At 38.5% G+C, this 13,680-nt stretch overlaps 1 protein-coding gene across 1 annotated transcript; it reads right to left on the bottom strand.

Annotated features, from left to right (window-relative positions):
• Window positions 1–1,944: 1,944 nt before the first annotated feature.
• On the bottom strand, window positions 1,945–13,249 carry LOC138741976 (lectin-like). Its single transcript, XM_069896173.1, has 5 exons — window positions 13,183–13,249; window positions 7,077–7,213; window positions 5,893–6,033; window positions 5,679–5,784; window positions 1,945–2,226 (listed from the first exon to the last, which is right to left on the bottom strand). Exons 1-5 carry the CDS (start codon window positions 13,247–13,249, stop codon window positions 2,147–2,149), a joined length of 531 nt encoding a protein of 176 aa, XP_069752274.1. The 3' UTR covers window positions 1,945–2,146.
• Between the last annotated feature and the right edge of the window lie 431 nt (window positions 13,250–13,680).

Below are 13,680 nucleotides of genomic sequence, written 5' to 3'. Positions count from 1 at the left end.
GTTGTATTTACACTCTCGTTGGCTGAAACTGCTTTTTACTGATGTGGTGACGACTGTGACCTTGAAACCACAGGAAGTTTTTGGTCTCCAATTTCATATTGGCGATTTTGGGAAAGGGTCTGCAATGAGAGCAGCAGCAGGTGAGACAGGAAATTGATATTGCAGTGCCACCTGCAGGAAAAAAGATGAAATACTCTTTAGATGTGGATTTCTTTTATAATGGATGCTCTCTAATTGCACCAGCCTTATGAGGGTATGACAAGTCTCACAAACCGGAAGATAGTGGTGGAGCAGTGGAGACCAGGTTGAATTGAACCTAATGTCTAATTGTTTGCAGTGCATCAATCTGTGAAAGATATTTTCTCTAAACATCTCCACTGTGGCCTCCAGGGAAGAGGCTGAAGCTGAAGAGCCTGTGGAGAGAGCCCCTGGCTTAATTTACAGCACAGTGCTTGGCAGGATGCATACCTGTGTGCCTCAGGAGACCAGCTAGGGACACCAGATAGAGCTTTTCAGGAGATGGTTCCTCTGGTTTCCTCCATTTATGAAACCCGCAATATAGTCAAGCAGATTTATATTTTAAAAATAAATAAAATTAATTCCATACATTAATGAAATTAAAATAGACATGCTAGGAGAAATGGTGCCTTGCGATTGCAGCATCTGGGGATTGCTCAAAGGCATTGTGATTCTTCGTCACCATCTCTACAGTTAGTGCAGCTTGAGTAACATCAACGGGGAGTTGATGAATGAGTCAACTGTGATCCATCATGGAGGGATTGGGGTGTGGGTGGTGGGAGGAAAGTCATCATATACATTATTTGGTTTTCATAAAGAACCCCACAATTTTTAGCATTCAACAAATGAAGTGGCGTCCTCCAACCTGCAACTCCCTTGGGAATATCTTAGATCATAGCACATAAGAAATGGGACCAGGAGTAGGCCTGTTGAGCTCATCTTCACCTACCTGTTCTTTTCCCCATATCCCTTAATTCCCTTACTATGTAGTAGTCTATCCAACCTTGTCTTAAATATGTTTTATGAGGGAGCCTCCACTGCTTCAGTGGGCAGCGCATTCCACAGATTCACCACGCTCTCAGAAAAGCAGATCCTCCTCATCTCTATCCTAAATCTACGACCCAGGATCTTGAGGTTATGTCCTCTAGTTCTGCTCTCCCCTACCAATGTAAGCAACTTACCTACCTCTATCTTATCTATGCCTTTCATAATTTTATATGTCTCTATAAAATTCCCTCTCATTATTCTAAATACCCCTTGATCCCTGGAAACAACCTGGTGAACCTCCTCTGCAACATCTCCAAAGCCAGTACATCCGTCCTCAAGTAAGGAGACCAGAACTGCATACAGTACCCCAGCTGATGTCTCATCACTCCCCTGCACAATTGCAGCAAAACCTTGAATTCAATCCCTCTACTAATGAAGGCCATTTTCCTTCTTGATTGCCTGCTTCATCTGCAAATCAACATTTGCAATTCATGCACAACTATTCTCAAGTCCTTCTGCATGGCAGCGTACTGCAATTGCTTGCCATTTAAATAATATTCTGATCTTCCCATAGATGGAATTGTAGGAAAGATAAAAATGTGGCTCATAGACCAGAAAAAAAACAATAAATCCGGTGTGAACTTGCTGCCTTCCCATTAACCTTCAACATTACCCATGCTCCTAGTGACCTTCCCTGTATCCCCACCCAACTGCTCCATCAATCCTGGCCGAACGAAGTCTCTCCACACTTAGTCTCCTAATTACTGTGCTGAATAAACCAAGAGAATAGAATTTCCAAATTGTAATGACATTGTCTTCTCCGTTTATTGAGCAAATACTTCAGACCAGTCTTTTCAGCAAGGCTACTGATTAAGCTCTTTCAGGTAAATATTCTTCTTCTTTTCATAAGAAACAAACTTAATGTAATGAACCTTTTGGTTTATTAAACCAAGAATTGAAGGTAAACAGCAGGTAAGGAAGACATAATTGTATAGTGGTCAGGTATGTTGATGATTTTTAAACAGCTGTGCACATTTCTCATTTTAAAATTATGTAAGGTGATAGCAAATGAAATGCAAGAAGCTTTAACTGCTATTTGGAAACAACCAGGATCAACAGACTTCACACATTGGTTCTGCATCTAATCATACTTTGTGTGGGATACACAGATGAATGGATATTTGTGGATTATACATTCCTCATCGCTCCAAAAGCCAGAATCTGAAATATAAGAAAGAATTACAACATCTCCAATTAATGCATCTTTAAAACAAGAGCAGAATTGCCCCCTGAGCTTACTCTCTGTTAACAGGTTCAAAGGGCTGAATAGCATCTCCTCTTCCTGTGCACTGAAAATGAAACAGCATTGAATCTGTATTAGATTTGGGAAGCTGGCAGCTTTCTGTAGTTGTGCAACCTTATCCTCTATGAACTCTGCCTTTGGATAGGGAAGAGCAATTTTTTTTAAAAAATGGTATTAGTTTCAATAAAGTTTGTGGTCAATGAAAACATTGGAAGTTTTACATATCCTATGTTTTCTTGTTTCCTTAAGACCTACGATGATAGGGAGGCATCATCCTGCTCCATCTATACAATTCCTCTGTTCATTTCTCAATAATTCACTCTCTCTCATCTCCTGTCATCCATGCAGACTATATTAACCTACCAACGACTGTATCTTTAGGATGTGGATGGAAATTGAAGCAATCAGGGAAACCTCATGGAGAAAATATGCAACCTCCTCACCAGCAGCGCCAGAGATCAGGATGGAGCTCAAACTTGATATGCCACATATCAAATGGAGTATGTGTCAGATAATATAATTTCTTAAAAGTTTATTTAAATCTTCTGCTGAAGCTGGAGCAGGGGTTTGCCAGCATTGCTATGAATATTTAATTCCAGTACATTCATACCTGGCAACTCTTGAGAAAACAATCACAGAGACAGGTGCAGGCATGACATTTTATTACCAATGGTGGAATTGTCCATGTAGATTAGCTACATTTAAGAAAGAGGTATAGGTGCCATGAGACTCAGCAAGATTAGCATAGCTGGGACATGTCTATTTGGAGTGAAGAAGGATGAGATCTAATGGAGGTCTACAAGATTGTGAAAGGCATAGATAAAGTGGATAGTCAGTGCCTTTTTTCTAGGGCAGGAATAGCAAACACTGGGGGACATCTCTACAAAGTGAAGAACAGTTTAGCGGAGGAATCAGGTGTGTTTTTTTTTACAGAGAGAGTTGTAGGTACCTGGAGTGCTTTTCCAGGGGTAGTGATGGAAACTGAAACATCAGGGGCACTTAAGAGACTCTTAGAGTAGGCACATGGATGAAAGATAAATGGTTATGAGTTAGAAAAAGTTTATTACATTTTCCTTCTAGGATCGAAGGGCCTGTACTGTGCTGTAATGTTCAATGTTAAGACTTGCACCACCAGGTTCAAGTCAACCGCTACCTCTCCACCATCAGCCTCGTCAACAATAAACTCAATCAGGGACCCATTTAAGTGTACTGATAGTGTGCAAGTGCTAGTGCTAATCCTGACCACCAGAGGGAGTTGGGAGATGAGCTGTTGCACTTTGGGTAGATTCAAAATGGATGCCTCCATGAGGTATTGTCAGTGTGTGTTCTAGCTAATAAATATAGTTTTTTTTAATAACAAAACCAAGTTTATTTATTACAATAAAAGAAACCACATGGTACCAGGAGTGAGACTCAGCAGAGAAATGGAAAGTGTGCAGACTCCTGATGCTGTAAATTGGACTGGAAATATTAATGATTGAAGGTTACTAAAACAAAGATTCATGCTAAACTTGCAAGCCATTGGACTTGATAGAAAGCTGGTTGCACAGAAAATTACACTGCTACCTACTTTGGTGGGACTCAAGCACTAGAGTTTTCAATACATTTATTTTTCCTGAGGCAGAAGACCAGGGGAAATTTGACAAGGTTATCGAGATGTTTGATAAACACTATTCACCAAAGAAAAGTGAAACATTCGAGAGATGCATGTTTTACTTGCAAATGCAGCTGCAGGGAGAAAGCTTTGATACTATTTTAATGGACTTGAAATTAAAAGCAAGAACATGCAATTTTGGATCACTGCAAGATTCAATTATCCATGATCAAATTGTGTTTGGGGTTATTGATAAGAAAGTGAGAGAGAGATTGTTGCGAGTGACAGAGCTTACCTTTGCTGGAGATGTGAAGATATGCCACGCCAGTGAATTAGCTCTGTGAGGGTGCAAAAGCCAGCAAAAACAAACGCATAGCCGTTGCCTCAGTGCATATCCACACAAACAAAAAATGAGATATAGGAAACAACTAAAAGGTGGAGAGACTTTCAAGTGCAAGCGACATGGAACTCCACATACACCTAAACAATGCCCCTCCTATGGAAAAGCCTGTAATACGTGCAAAGGGCAGAATCACTATGCAAAGCAATGTTTTTCCAAAGGGAAACAAAACAGAAGTGAAAGCATGCACACTGTACACACTATAGAAGAAACTGCCCTCAGTGATATACTTTTCATTGGTATGGTAGCGCAGAAAGATTATAAACCAAAAAACACTGAACAGCCAAGCATGACAGAGTCGAACAGGACAAGTGGTCTGTGTCATTACATGCAAATGGAACAAATATTCCTTTCAAGCTGGACACAGGAGCAAAGGTCAATTTGATCTGTGAGTGCGACATCAGCGCAATGAAGATAAAGCCATACATCCATGTAAAACCTGTACAGCTCAAAGCATACAATAGACAGAGAATTGACATGAAAGGAACATGCAAACTCAAGGTGAAAATCAAAAATAACCACCTAAGGTTCATAGTAATCCCAGATGGACATGAATCACTGCTTGGTGACAAAGCATGTGAAAAATTAAGCCTAGTTAAGAGTGTGAACCACATTAAAAGTGACAGTGCACAGAACCGTGTACAGGAAATACTGGATCAATTTCCTGACATCTTCAAGGGATTTGGAGTTCTACCATTCACCTATAAGATACAGTTAAGAGGATGTACAGCCAGTAGTGCATGCCCTGAGGCAGGTTCCAGCACCACCAGTGCTAAACAAATAATGGACCAGCAGAGCCAAAACAAGCACCTGTGTTAAAAAGATCCACATGCAATATCAATGCACCTGACAGACTGAATCCTTAAAGGAAAAAGAACAGCACACTTTAAAAAGTTTGTGCTGCTGATGTTTGAGTTGAACTTTAAATTGAAATTAATACTGTATTAATTTGTGATGTTATTAGATAAAACATCTCAAGGAAAGGATATATAATGATAGAGTGCTAATTATAATCCTGACCACTAGAGGGAGTCAGAGATGAGTTGTTGCAGCTAGGGTAGATTCATAATGGATGCCTCCATGAGGTTGTGAGTTCTAAAGGTAATAAATTATAGTTGTTATAAAAGAACACAAGTTTCATTATTACAATAAAAGAAATATTACTCTTACTTTTATACTTTATTTGTTGTTTCTCTGTATTGAAGTCAGTTTGTTTACATTTCTTTATTTATTTACATGTGTATATTGTGTACAGTTTTTTTGCACTGCCAATAAGAGGTGCCTCACTCACAGGAAAAAAAGAATCTCCGGGTTGTCTGTTATGTCATGTATGTACTCTGACAATAAACCTGAAATCTACCAAGAAAACATCGTACCCTGAAGTAGATTCATGGCAATGCACCGTAAGCCAGCAATGGGTCTTCCTATGAGCCAGTTGTGATAATCCCATCTGGATCCATCAGTCCAAAGTTGTATACCATCCTACATTAGAAGAGGGGAACAAGAGGTACAAAATGAAGAAATTTATCAGAATTTAAAAAAATTAAATGTATGTGTTTTAAATTTTCTGTAACAATGAGTTATATTCACCCTGTATTTATCAGAGCTCCCAATCCAAAATTTTTGATATGAGCTTTTCTCCTTTTGCACTAAGTTTAATACAAAATCGTTATTTTTCTTGCTGTGTATTGAAGCAAGGTGGCCACCGGATACAAGGTTTTGACAGTACACCTAACAAAGGAAATGTATTCTTTTAATATAAGGTGACAATTCTTCATTCACCAAACCTGAGGAAATTTCACTTGTCAGTAGTTTATTTGCACTCTCTATAAGCCACTATAACTACCCCATAATTACAAAATTGGTAAATATTACTGATATTGAGAGCAAAATTATAGTTGTAGAGGAACTGAAATAGAATGCATGCCCACAGATCCATGAAGAACCAGGACAGATAGATAGAGGGACTAGAAAGACACAATGATACTTGTCTTTGTCTTCTGAGGCTGAGAATATAAAAGTAGAGAAGTTATTCAAGAACTGTATAATTTACTAGTTCAATCACTGTCCACTGTGGTCAGCTCCAAATGTTGCACTCCAGGCAGGATGTGAAAAACAGAAGAAACCTACAAGTGCTGGGGAATTTGATGACCATGAATGATTTTCCAGGCTGGCGTTAATTTCTTGGATCAAAGGTGGGGATTTAATTGAAGTGAATAAAATTATGATTGATCTAAACATTTTTTAGCATGAGGTTGGAAAAAGAGTCAAAGTTTAAAAAGTGACAGCTTAAAGTTTGGGAGGTGATTTTATCCTACAACACACTATATTTGGATGGGTAGATAAGTCCTGTAAACTCTCAGGCTACGGAACAAAAGAACAGAAATGTGAGGCAATCAATCTATTTCTTTTGCACGGCTTTGTAATTTTTTTTCCATTCCTTTCCTTCCATTCACCCTCTATCAGCTAATGAATCTGTTCTCTTGCTTGTAAAACACTGCCCTACAAGAAGCAGATGGTCTTTAAAAAAATTACTGCACTAATCAACAACATTTACCTTTTTACTTTTTATAATATCACATAGGCAATGTTTCAATAGCAGTTCATTTTGACATTCCCTGTAATATGTAAGGTATAAAATTCCATATTAAACTTTTCTTTAATATGCTAGGGTCAGGGTGGAATATGTCAATATGACATGATTTAGAATGACAAATGACACTTGTTGAGAATTTCCATTCTTGCATGGTTAGTATTATTCAATCATTTTATACCTCAGCTTCAATCCAGTTCATTTCTTCATTGATGAACCGGAAACAAGTTAAATTATAACCAGTCCAGCCAGAAAGACAGGTCAATGTACATTGATCTTCATAGAGATGAACAGTGTAAACTTGAATCTGCCTTTGAGCTGGGAAGGAAAGAAGATTTGGATAATCCAGAATTCATTGTTAACACCCAAATATATAAATATTTCATGTAAATATCTCATATAAATATTTTATCTCAACTTTAATATTTTGAAGATTTCTTAGTTCTCTCATAATGTCAATGGTTATGCCCAGCTAAATATCCTTGAACATTTTAAGTGCATTTGCACAATAGCTGTTTAAAATCTCACTGATGTGCACAAAGATCAAAATCTTTCCTCAATATATTTGTCAGTACATAATGAGCATTTCCATCAATGCACTATCTGACTAAGCCTTATGATTAAAGCAACCATTTCATTAATTATTTTGTACCTTGCTCTATTTCTTACATTAATGGAAAAATCCAAGACGCAGAGGAAAACAGATAAAGCACTTAACAAATGAATCATCCAGATAGATTCTAACATTTCAAACACATATACAGAATTAAAGGGAGAATAATTGAATAAAGAATTAAAGATAAAAGACAAAAACACATTGATTAATAGATTCTTAACTATTCAATTTATTTTCACTGAGAAATGATGGAAACCTGGTTCTTTACTTGCATAGCAGTTGTCTGAAGATGAAACTAATACAAAACCACTAATGATCATTTATTGAAATCTGACATTTAATTATTGAATTAATTGTTAACCTTCTGTGTGGTTGGTAAAAGTTAGAGCTTGTCATTATTTTGCAGCATAAAATCTGATTTAGCAATATAAATCTATTTAAAATCTAAGATATTAGCCTTATTTTTATGCTCAAACATGATGAAAATATTGTTTGAGAGGCTGATACACTTAATAATTAACCATGGATAATGCATTTAGGTGTGGTTCATTGATTTAAAAAGTAGTGCTAAATCCACATTATGGATGTTATTAAAAAATGGGTTGGAACATGGTATCAATATACCAGTTTGCCACAGAACGTACAGCAGGATAACCCAGTTTGTCATAACTGCACCAAAAACAGAAAGGCATGCACAGAAATTCCAAGCTTACTGCACTTATGTGAAGAAGTGACAATGGTTGTGCATGGATCTATCAGCTCACCAAACACCCTTTCCCCTCCCGCCTTAAGATCCTGGCCCTGATATTCTTGTTCCAAAACAGGTCACATTTAAATTCCTGCACTTGCCCTTAGAGCCACCAAATTAGTGGGTTCTGTCGTGTGGATTGCATGTTGCACTTCTAATAATGTGAGCCCATCTTTTACAGCAGCGGATTCTAATGCACTGCTGTCTGTAAGAAGTTTGTACATCCTCCTTGTGATCGCATGGGATTCCTTCAGTTTGCTCCCATGTTCCAAAGATAATAGTTTAGTTGGTTACATAAGTTCATTGGGCAGTACAGGCCCATGGACCAGAAGGGAGAATTAGGGTGCTGTATCCCTGAAATAAATATAAAACATATATTCTAACTTCATTTTTATTTTCTAGCCCTTTTTTCAATTTTCCCCTTTTAGTGCTGCCTTTTTGGTTTATGTAAGCCACATTCAGACCATCAAGAAATAATTCAGTCTTACCTTTTGGCAAGAATGTAACTGACAATCCAAAGATTTTAAAAATGCAGTTTTATAAAATGAATTTCCATTAATAGAAAATTATATTCTAAGCAAATGATAAATGTAACTGAAAATCTTGGGATATTAATGACAAAATAAAACAAACAGACCTGAAATACCTATAGAGGGCCCCCAGGTTAGAAATTATCTAACTTTCCGAAATCCAACTTTATGCAAGTTTGTACATACATTTTTAAAGCACTTTTGAAGTAGCAAAAACAATTTAAAATTTCACAGTATTCATTAATGACTGGATACAGTATTTATTCTATTAGCTTAATTATGGCTGGTGATTTTTCAAGATGTTTCTGACAAACAAGAAATTGGCTTAAAAACAGCTCTCGGGAGTATAACGCAATGACTGTAACCCAGGGACTGCCTATATTAACAGATATGTAATTCCAGCTTGATTATAATTTTAGAATCACAATTCACATCAATAGGGCAACAGCTTTAAATTATGTTTATACCTCACTTGTTCATCTCATTAAATATCCAAGGAGGCGGCGAAGTTTTGCCGGTGCCAAAATTACAGCATTCAAAATTAAGATTAAACTTATTGCCACACTGTTATAGTTAGGCAGCGCCTTTAAGAGCTGATCTCACTTCTCGTTTCAGTAAAGACCTCAGTGTCCTGAATGCCGAGCTTTCAGTCTTTGCATGTGGATGTCTCAATGCAGAAGCAGAGATGGCAGGACTCGTAAGAAAAGAAAGCATACATACGAGAAATTCAACAAAATTCTGCTGGATAGTGCACTCACCTTGAATTCTCCTGCATAGTAATGCCCCAATAAATGTAAAAACATTCAAAATAGAAAACATAACTCCCAAAGAGTCAGAAATGCAAAAAAATTGGAGTACAGTCCAAATGCTCTAGCTGAAAGTGTGCTCTCATTCCCAGTTTGGTTTGCCCAATTTATAGCTTGTCATTTCTCCTGCCTTCATCAGCTGAGTAAACCTGATACTTTGAAAAGGTATTTTTTATTGTTAAATGCAAACTTAACTTCCCTTATCAAACTTTTAATGATAGTTCAGTGTTCAATACATTTAGCGCATCACTGCATTTTGCTTCCTGTGGCAAAAAGTGTAGTGATGACCTGCTGAGCAATGGAACCTCAACAAAGAGAACCTGTAAACAGTAATGATATGCCTTTAGTCATTGAATTCAACATGTCAATCAGCTGAATTGGAATCTCTGCATGACTGCCTGTAATAAAATATCCAGCTGACTACTGTTTGAATCTAATTACAACAAGTAATGGTGATTCACAGAGTGCTATGTGAAGGTGAACTTTATCAGTGGACAATGAACACACATCAACATATAAATTTCAAGGGAATGTTACGAGGTGGGCTTGAATTATAATGAGAGCTGGATGAGTTGGAACTTTTCTCCCTGGATTATAGGAGGCTCAGAAGATTGTAAATGGAGGGATATAATGTTATGAGAGGAATAAATAAGGTCATAGTCTTTTTACCAGGATAGAGGAGTCTAAAACCAAGGGCACAAATTTAAGGTGAGAGAGGAAAAATGTACAAGGGACACAGAGGATGGTGGGCATATGTAACAAGCCGCCAAGAAAGGCAAATGCAATTGTAACCTTCAGAGTCATGGAATTTTACAATATGGAAACAGGGCCTTAAAAGACATTTAAACAGTACATGGCTGGAAAAGGTTTGGAGAGATATGGGCAGAATGCAGGCAGTTGGGGCTGACATCGGTAGACTACTTGGTTGGCATGGATAGATTGGGCTAGGGTCCCATTTCTGTGCTGAAAAACTGTGAATCTAAATGCTTTCTCTCTACTGTGTAGTTTTGAGGTGGAATAAAAATAAATTCATGAGTAGTTCCAAAATAAGTGATGGTAATAGGAAAAGCCTGAGGGCCTGAATAGTCTGTCATTTATTAGGGATCCATGGAGGAGTGATGGGGGAGAGCCACATGTCACTGAAGGCAATGCATGGGCTTTTCTTTCAACTTTGGATCCAGACCATGTCAGAGGAATGATTAGCTTAAATTTCAAATACTGAGATGTTCCAATGAATTTATATACTGTCTGATTCACTAACCTGCTTTATAGTAAGCACGGTATTAGTAGTAACCGGTTAATCTCTGCATTTGCTCCCATCTATGGAAATCACAAAAAAAGTGTAAAATTTACATAATGTACAATAGTTTCAAGTGGTTCTCCAACCTATATTATGATGGACAATTGTTAAAACCATTATGAACATGTATTTGAAGATAGGAGGATAACACTAAATGTTCCCTTCACAAATAATATTGGACTCAAGAAAAGAACACTCCATTGTTCTATGTATATGGAGTCTCCATTTCAGCTATTAGCTGCAGAATAAGGCTCCCTGTCTCCACATAAGGGTCTTATTCCCAATCTCAAAAGTCTAAATTTCACTTCCTGTTTTTGCTGCCCTGTGAATTCTCTGAATGGAGTTCTATTTCACAGATGAGCGCGCTACTGAGCACAGCAGTAGGCCCTTGGCACAGCAAATCCACACCTCAAGCACCCATTTTACACCAATCCTACACTATTTCATTTTTTTTTTCTAAATTCCCCTCAGTTTCGCCCAGATTCTACCACTCACTAGGCACAATTTACAATAGTCAACTAAACAACTAATGTATGTGTATTTGGAAGATTGGAAGGCTCCAGAGCACCTGAAGGAAACCCACACGACTGCAGGAAGAGACTCTATCAGACAGGTCCTGAAGCCTGGAAGTACTTGGGTTTGGATGTGGATCAGGAGTTAGTTATAATAAATGGCCGAACCACACAGACTCTAAATTAACCAGTAAAATTGATTTGAATAACAAAAAGGGATTGAGAAAACAATTTGAGCTTTAGAGAGGCCACTGTGCAATCAATAAACATTGCAGCTGCAAAAACAGTTCTCCTTTAGAAGCAGTAGACTGACGAAAGGTCTCTTGCTGTAGATACTGCCCGACATCCTGAGTATTCCAGCATCAGCATTTTGTGTTTTTTTTTTAAAGTAGGATGAATTCACAGAAAACTCAACAGTGTGTATCAATTTAAAGCACAAAATATTATTTTTTTTACAATTTGATTTAGCCCTAGATCGGTCAAAATAAGTCCAATTGATTGATCAGTCTTTTATTGATCCTCTTAATATTTATTTTGTTAAAGAATAAAACTTGCAAAATAAAGCCTTCAATTTAAAAGCCAAGCAAGGGTGATGTTAATGCAGTGTTATAAGGTGCATGCAAATAACTGGAATTGACAATGGCCAGAACTTGGTTTAACGACAGAGACCAAATCACCTGGTAAATGGTTGCCATTCAGGGTGATGCTGTGCAATCCGACCACCTTGGGATAAGTGCTGACATCAATGCTTTTATTACGATAATTTAGTCACATGGATGAACGGGCCAAAATATTCAAATTTGTTGATGACCTGAAGCTTGGAAGAGTGATAAACAGTGAAGAGGAGAGAAAGAGAGTCTTTAGTCATGGGTGGCCTGGCTGGAGGGGCAGAGAAGTGGTGGTGGCATTAAATGGAGAGAAGATACACTTTGGCAGAAATAATTGTGAAAGAAACAAAATGCAGGAGCTCTAAGGTGTATGCAGAAACAAAGGAACCTGGTGGTATCCGTCCTTGTATGTGGCAAGTCATGTTGAAAAAATAGTAGGATGTTAAAAGTATCAAAATAGAAAACCAGCAGAAAAAAAAACAGGAAGCTATGGAGAGCTTGTACAAAGTCACAATTTGATCATGTGGTTATTTCTGGTCATATGAAGATCCATGAAAGAGCACAGAAAAGGTTTACAAGAATAGTTTCAGGGAATGAGAGATTTCAGAATCATTGATAGACTGATTATTCTTCCTGGTCCAAAACAGAAGATTGAGAGAAGATTTGAAAAGGAGAGGACAGCTTCAAGTCATGTTTACATAGAGTAGATTGAGAGAAACTCTTCCCATCAATGATGGTTCAAGAACAAAAGAATGCAGATTTAAAATGTGAGCAAAAATACGAGGGGCATTTAATCCCGAGATGTTCAATCAGTACCATCAAAAGTGTGTTGAACAGTGTGCGCGCTGCTGTGCAAATTATTCTGACGCAAAGTCCACAGACTATACAACAACCTTTAATGAGCTTAAACTCAAACACCAGTCTTAGTATCTTTGCTGATTCCATGTCTGTCTGACTGTCTTCTGAAGGAGCCGGGTATAGTCTTTATATGGGCCAGTGATTGACAGCCAGCATAGTGGGGCCAGCCTCTCAGATCCCTGGTTTAGATGGTGTCCTCACGTCCATTGGGGTACCCAGTGGGTTTGGAGAGGCACACTTTAGCAAAGTGACCTTTCTTGCCGCATCATGAGCACCCGTCCAACCCACATTGGGACCCGCAGTACTTACAGCAGCAGGTTACTTTGGCAGCGGCGACCGTCTCTTTTACATGGGCCCCCTCAGCGACTGCTGTCATTGGCATCAGCAAGGCCAGAGGTTAGGGGAGATGAGCATCGAAGGCCTCTACATGGTGAGCTGCAGCTTCTAGGGAGTGGACCACCTCCATGATCCTGGTAAGGGAGGCATTATTCTCCTCCAACAGTCTCTGTTGAGACGCCCTCAACCATAACCCTCGCACGCAGGCATCTCGGATGAGTCGCTCCACCTCTCCAGCAGTCACCCCAGCTTCAATTGTGCATGGGCATGCTAGTTCTCGCAATACACCCAGGTAAGCATCTGCCATTTCACCTGGCTGCTGTACCCTGATGCCTTCCAGGACAGCCATCACTGGTTTGAAGTCTCGGATAGCCTGGAAAGTGCGTGGGCCCAGCTTGGTGCGAAGTACCATGAGTCTCTTCTGGTTAATGTTGATGACCTCAGCCTGAGTGTGGCTGATCGCCTCAATCA

Source organism: Narcine bancroftii, chromosome 8, assembly GCF_036971445.1.
Source record: "Narcine bancroftii isolate sNarBan1 chromosome 8, sNarBan1.hap1, whole genome shotgun sequence".
NCBI classification, from domain to species: Eukaryota; Metazoa; Chordata; class Chondrichthyes; order Torpediniformes; family Narcinidae; genus Narcine; species Narcine bancroftii.
The sequence above is the reverse complement of the archived record's forward strand: the minus strand, read 5'-3'. Positions and strand labels throughout refer to the sequence as shown.

What these genes read in the sequence shown, in the direction of transcription:
- LOC138741976 (XM_069896173.1), bottom strand. Translation starts at nt 13,249, where the DNA reads ATGACAGCAGTCGCTGAGGGGGCCCATGTAAAAGAGACGGTCGCCGCT. An exon ending in TGCCAAAGTAACCTGCTGCT is followed by an intron (nt 7,214 to 13,182) that starts GTAAGTACTGCG and finishes TTTCCTTCCCAG; the next exon opens with CTCAAAGGCAGATTCAAGTT. An exon ending in TGAACTGGATTGAAGCTGAG is followed by an intron (nt 6,034 to 7,076) that starts GTATAAAATGAT and finishes TTCCTTTGTTAG; the next exon opens with GTGTACTGTCAAAACCTTGT.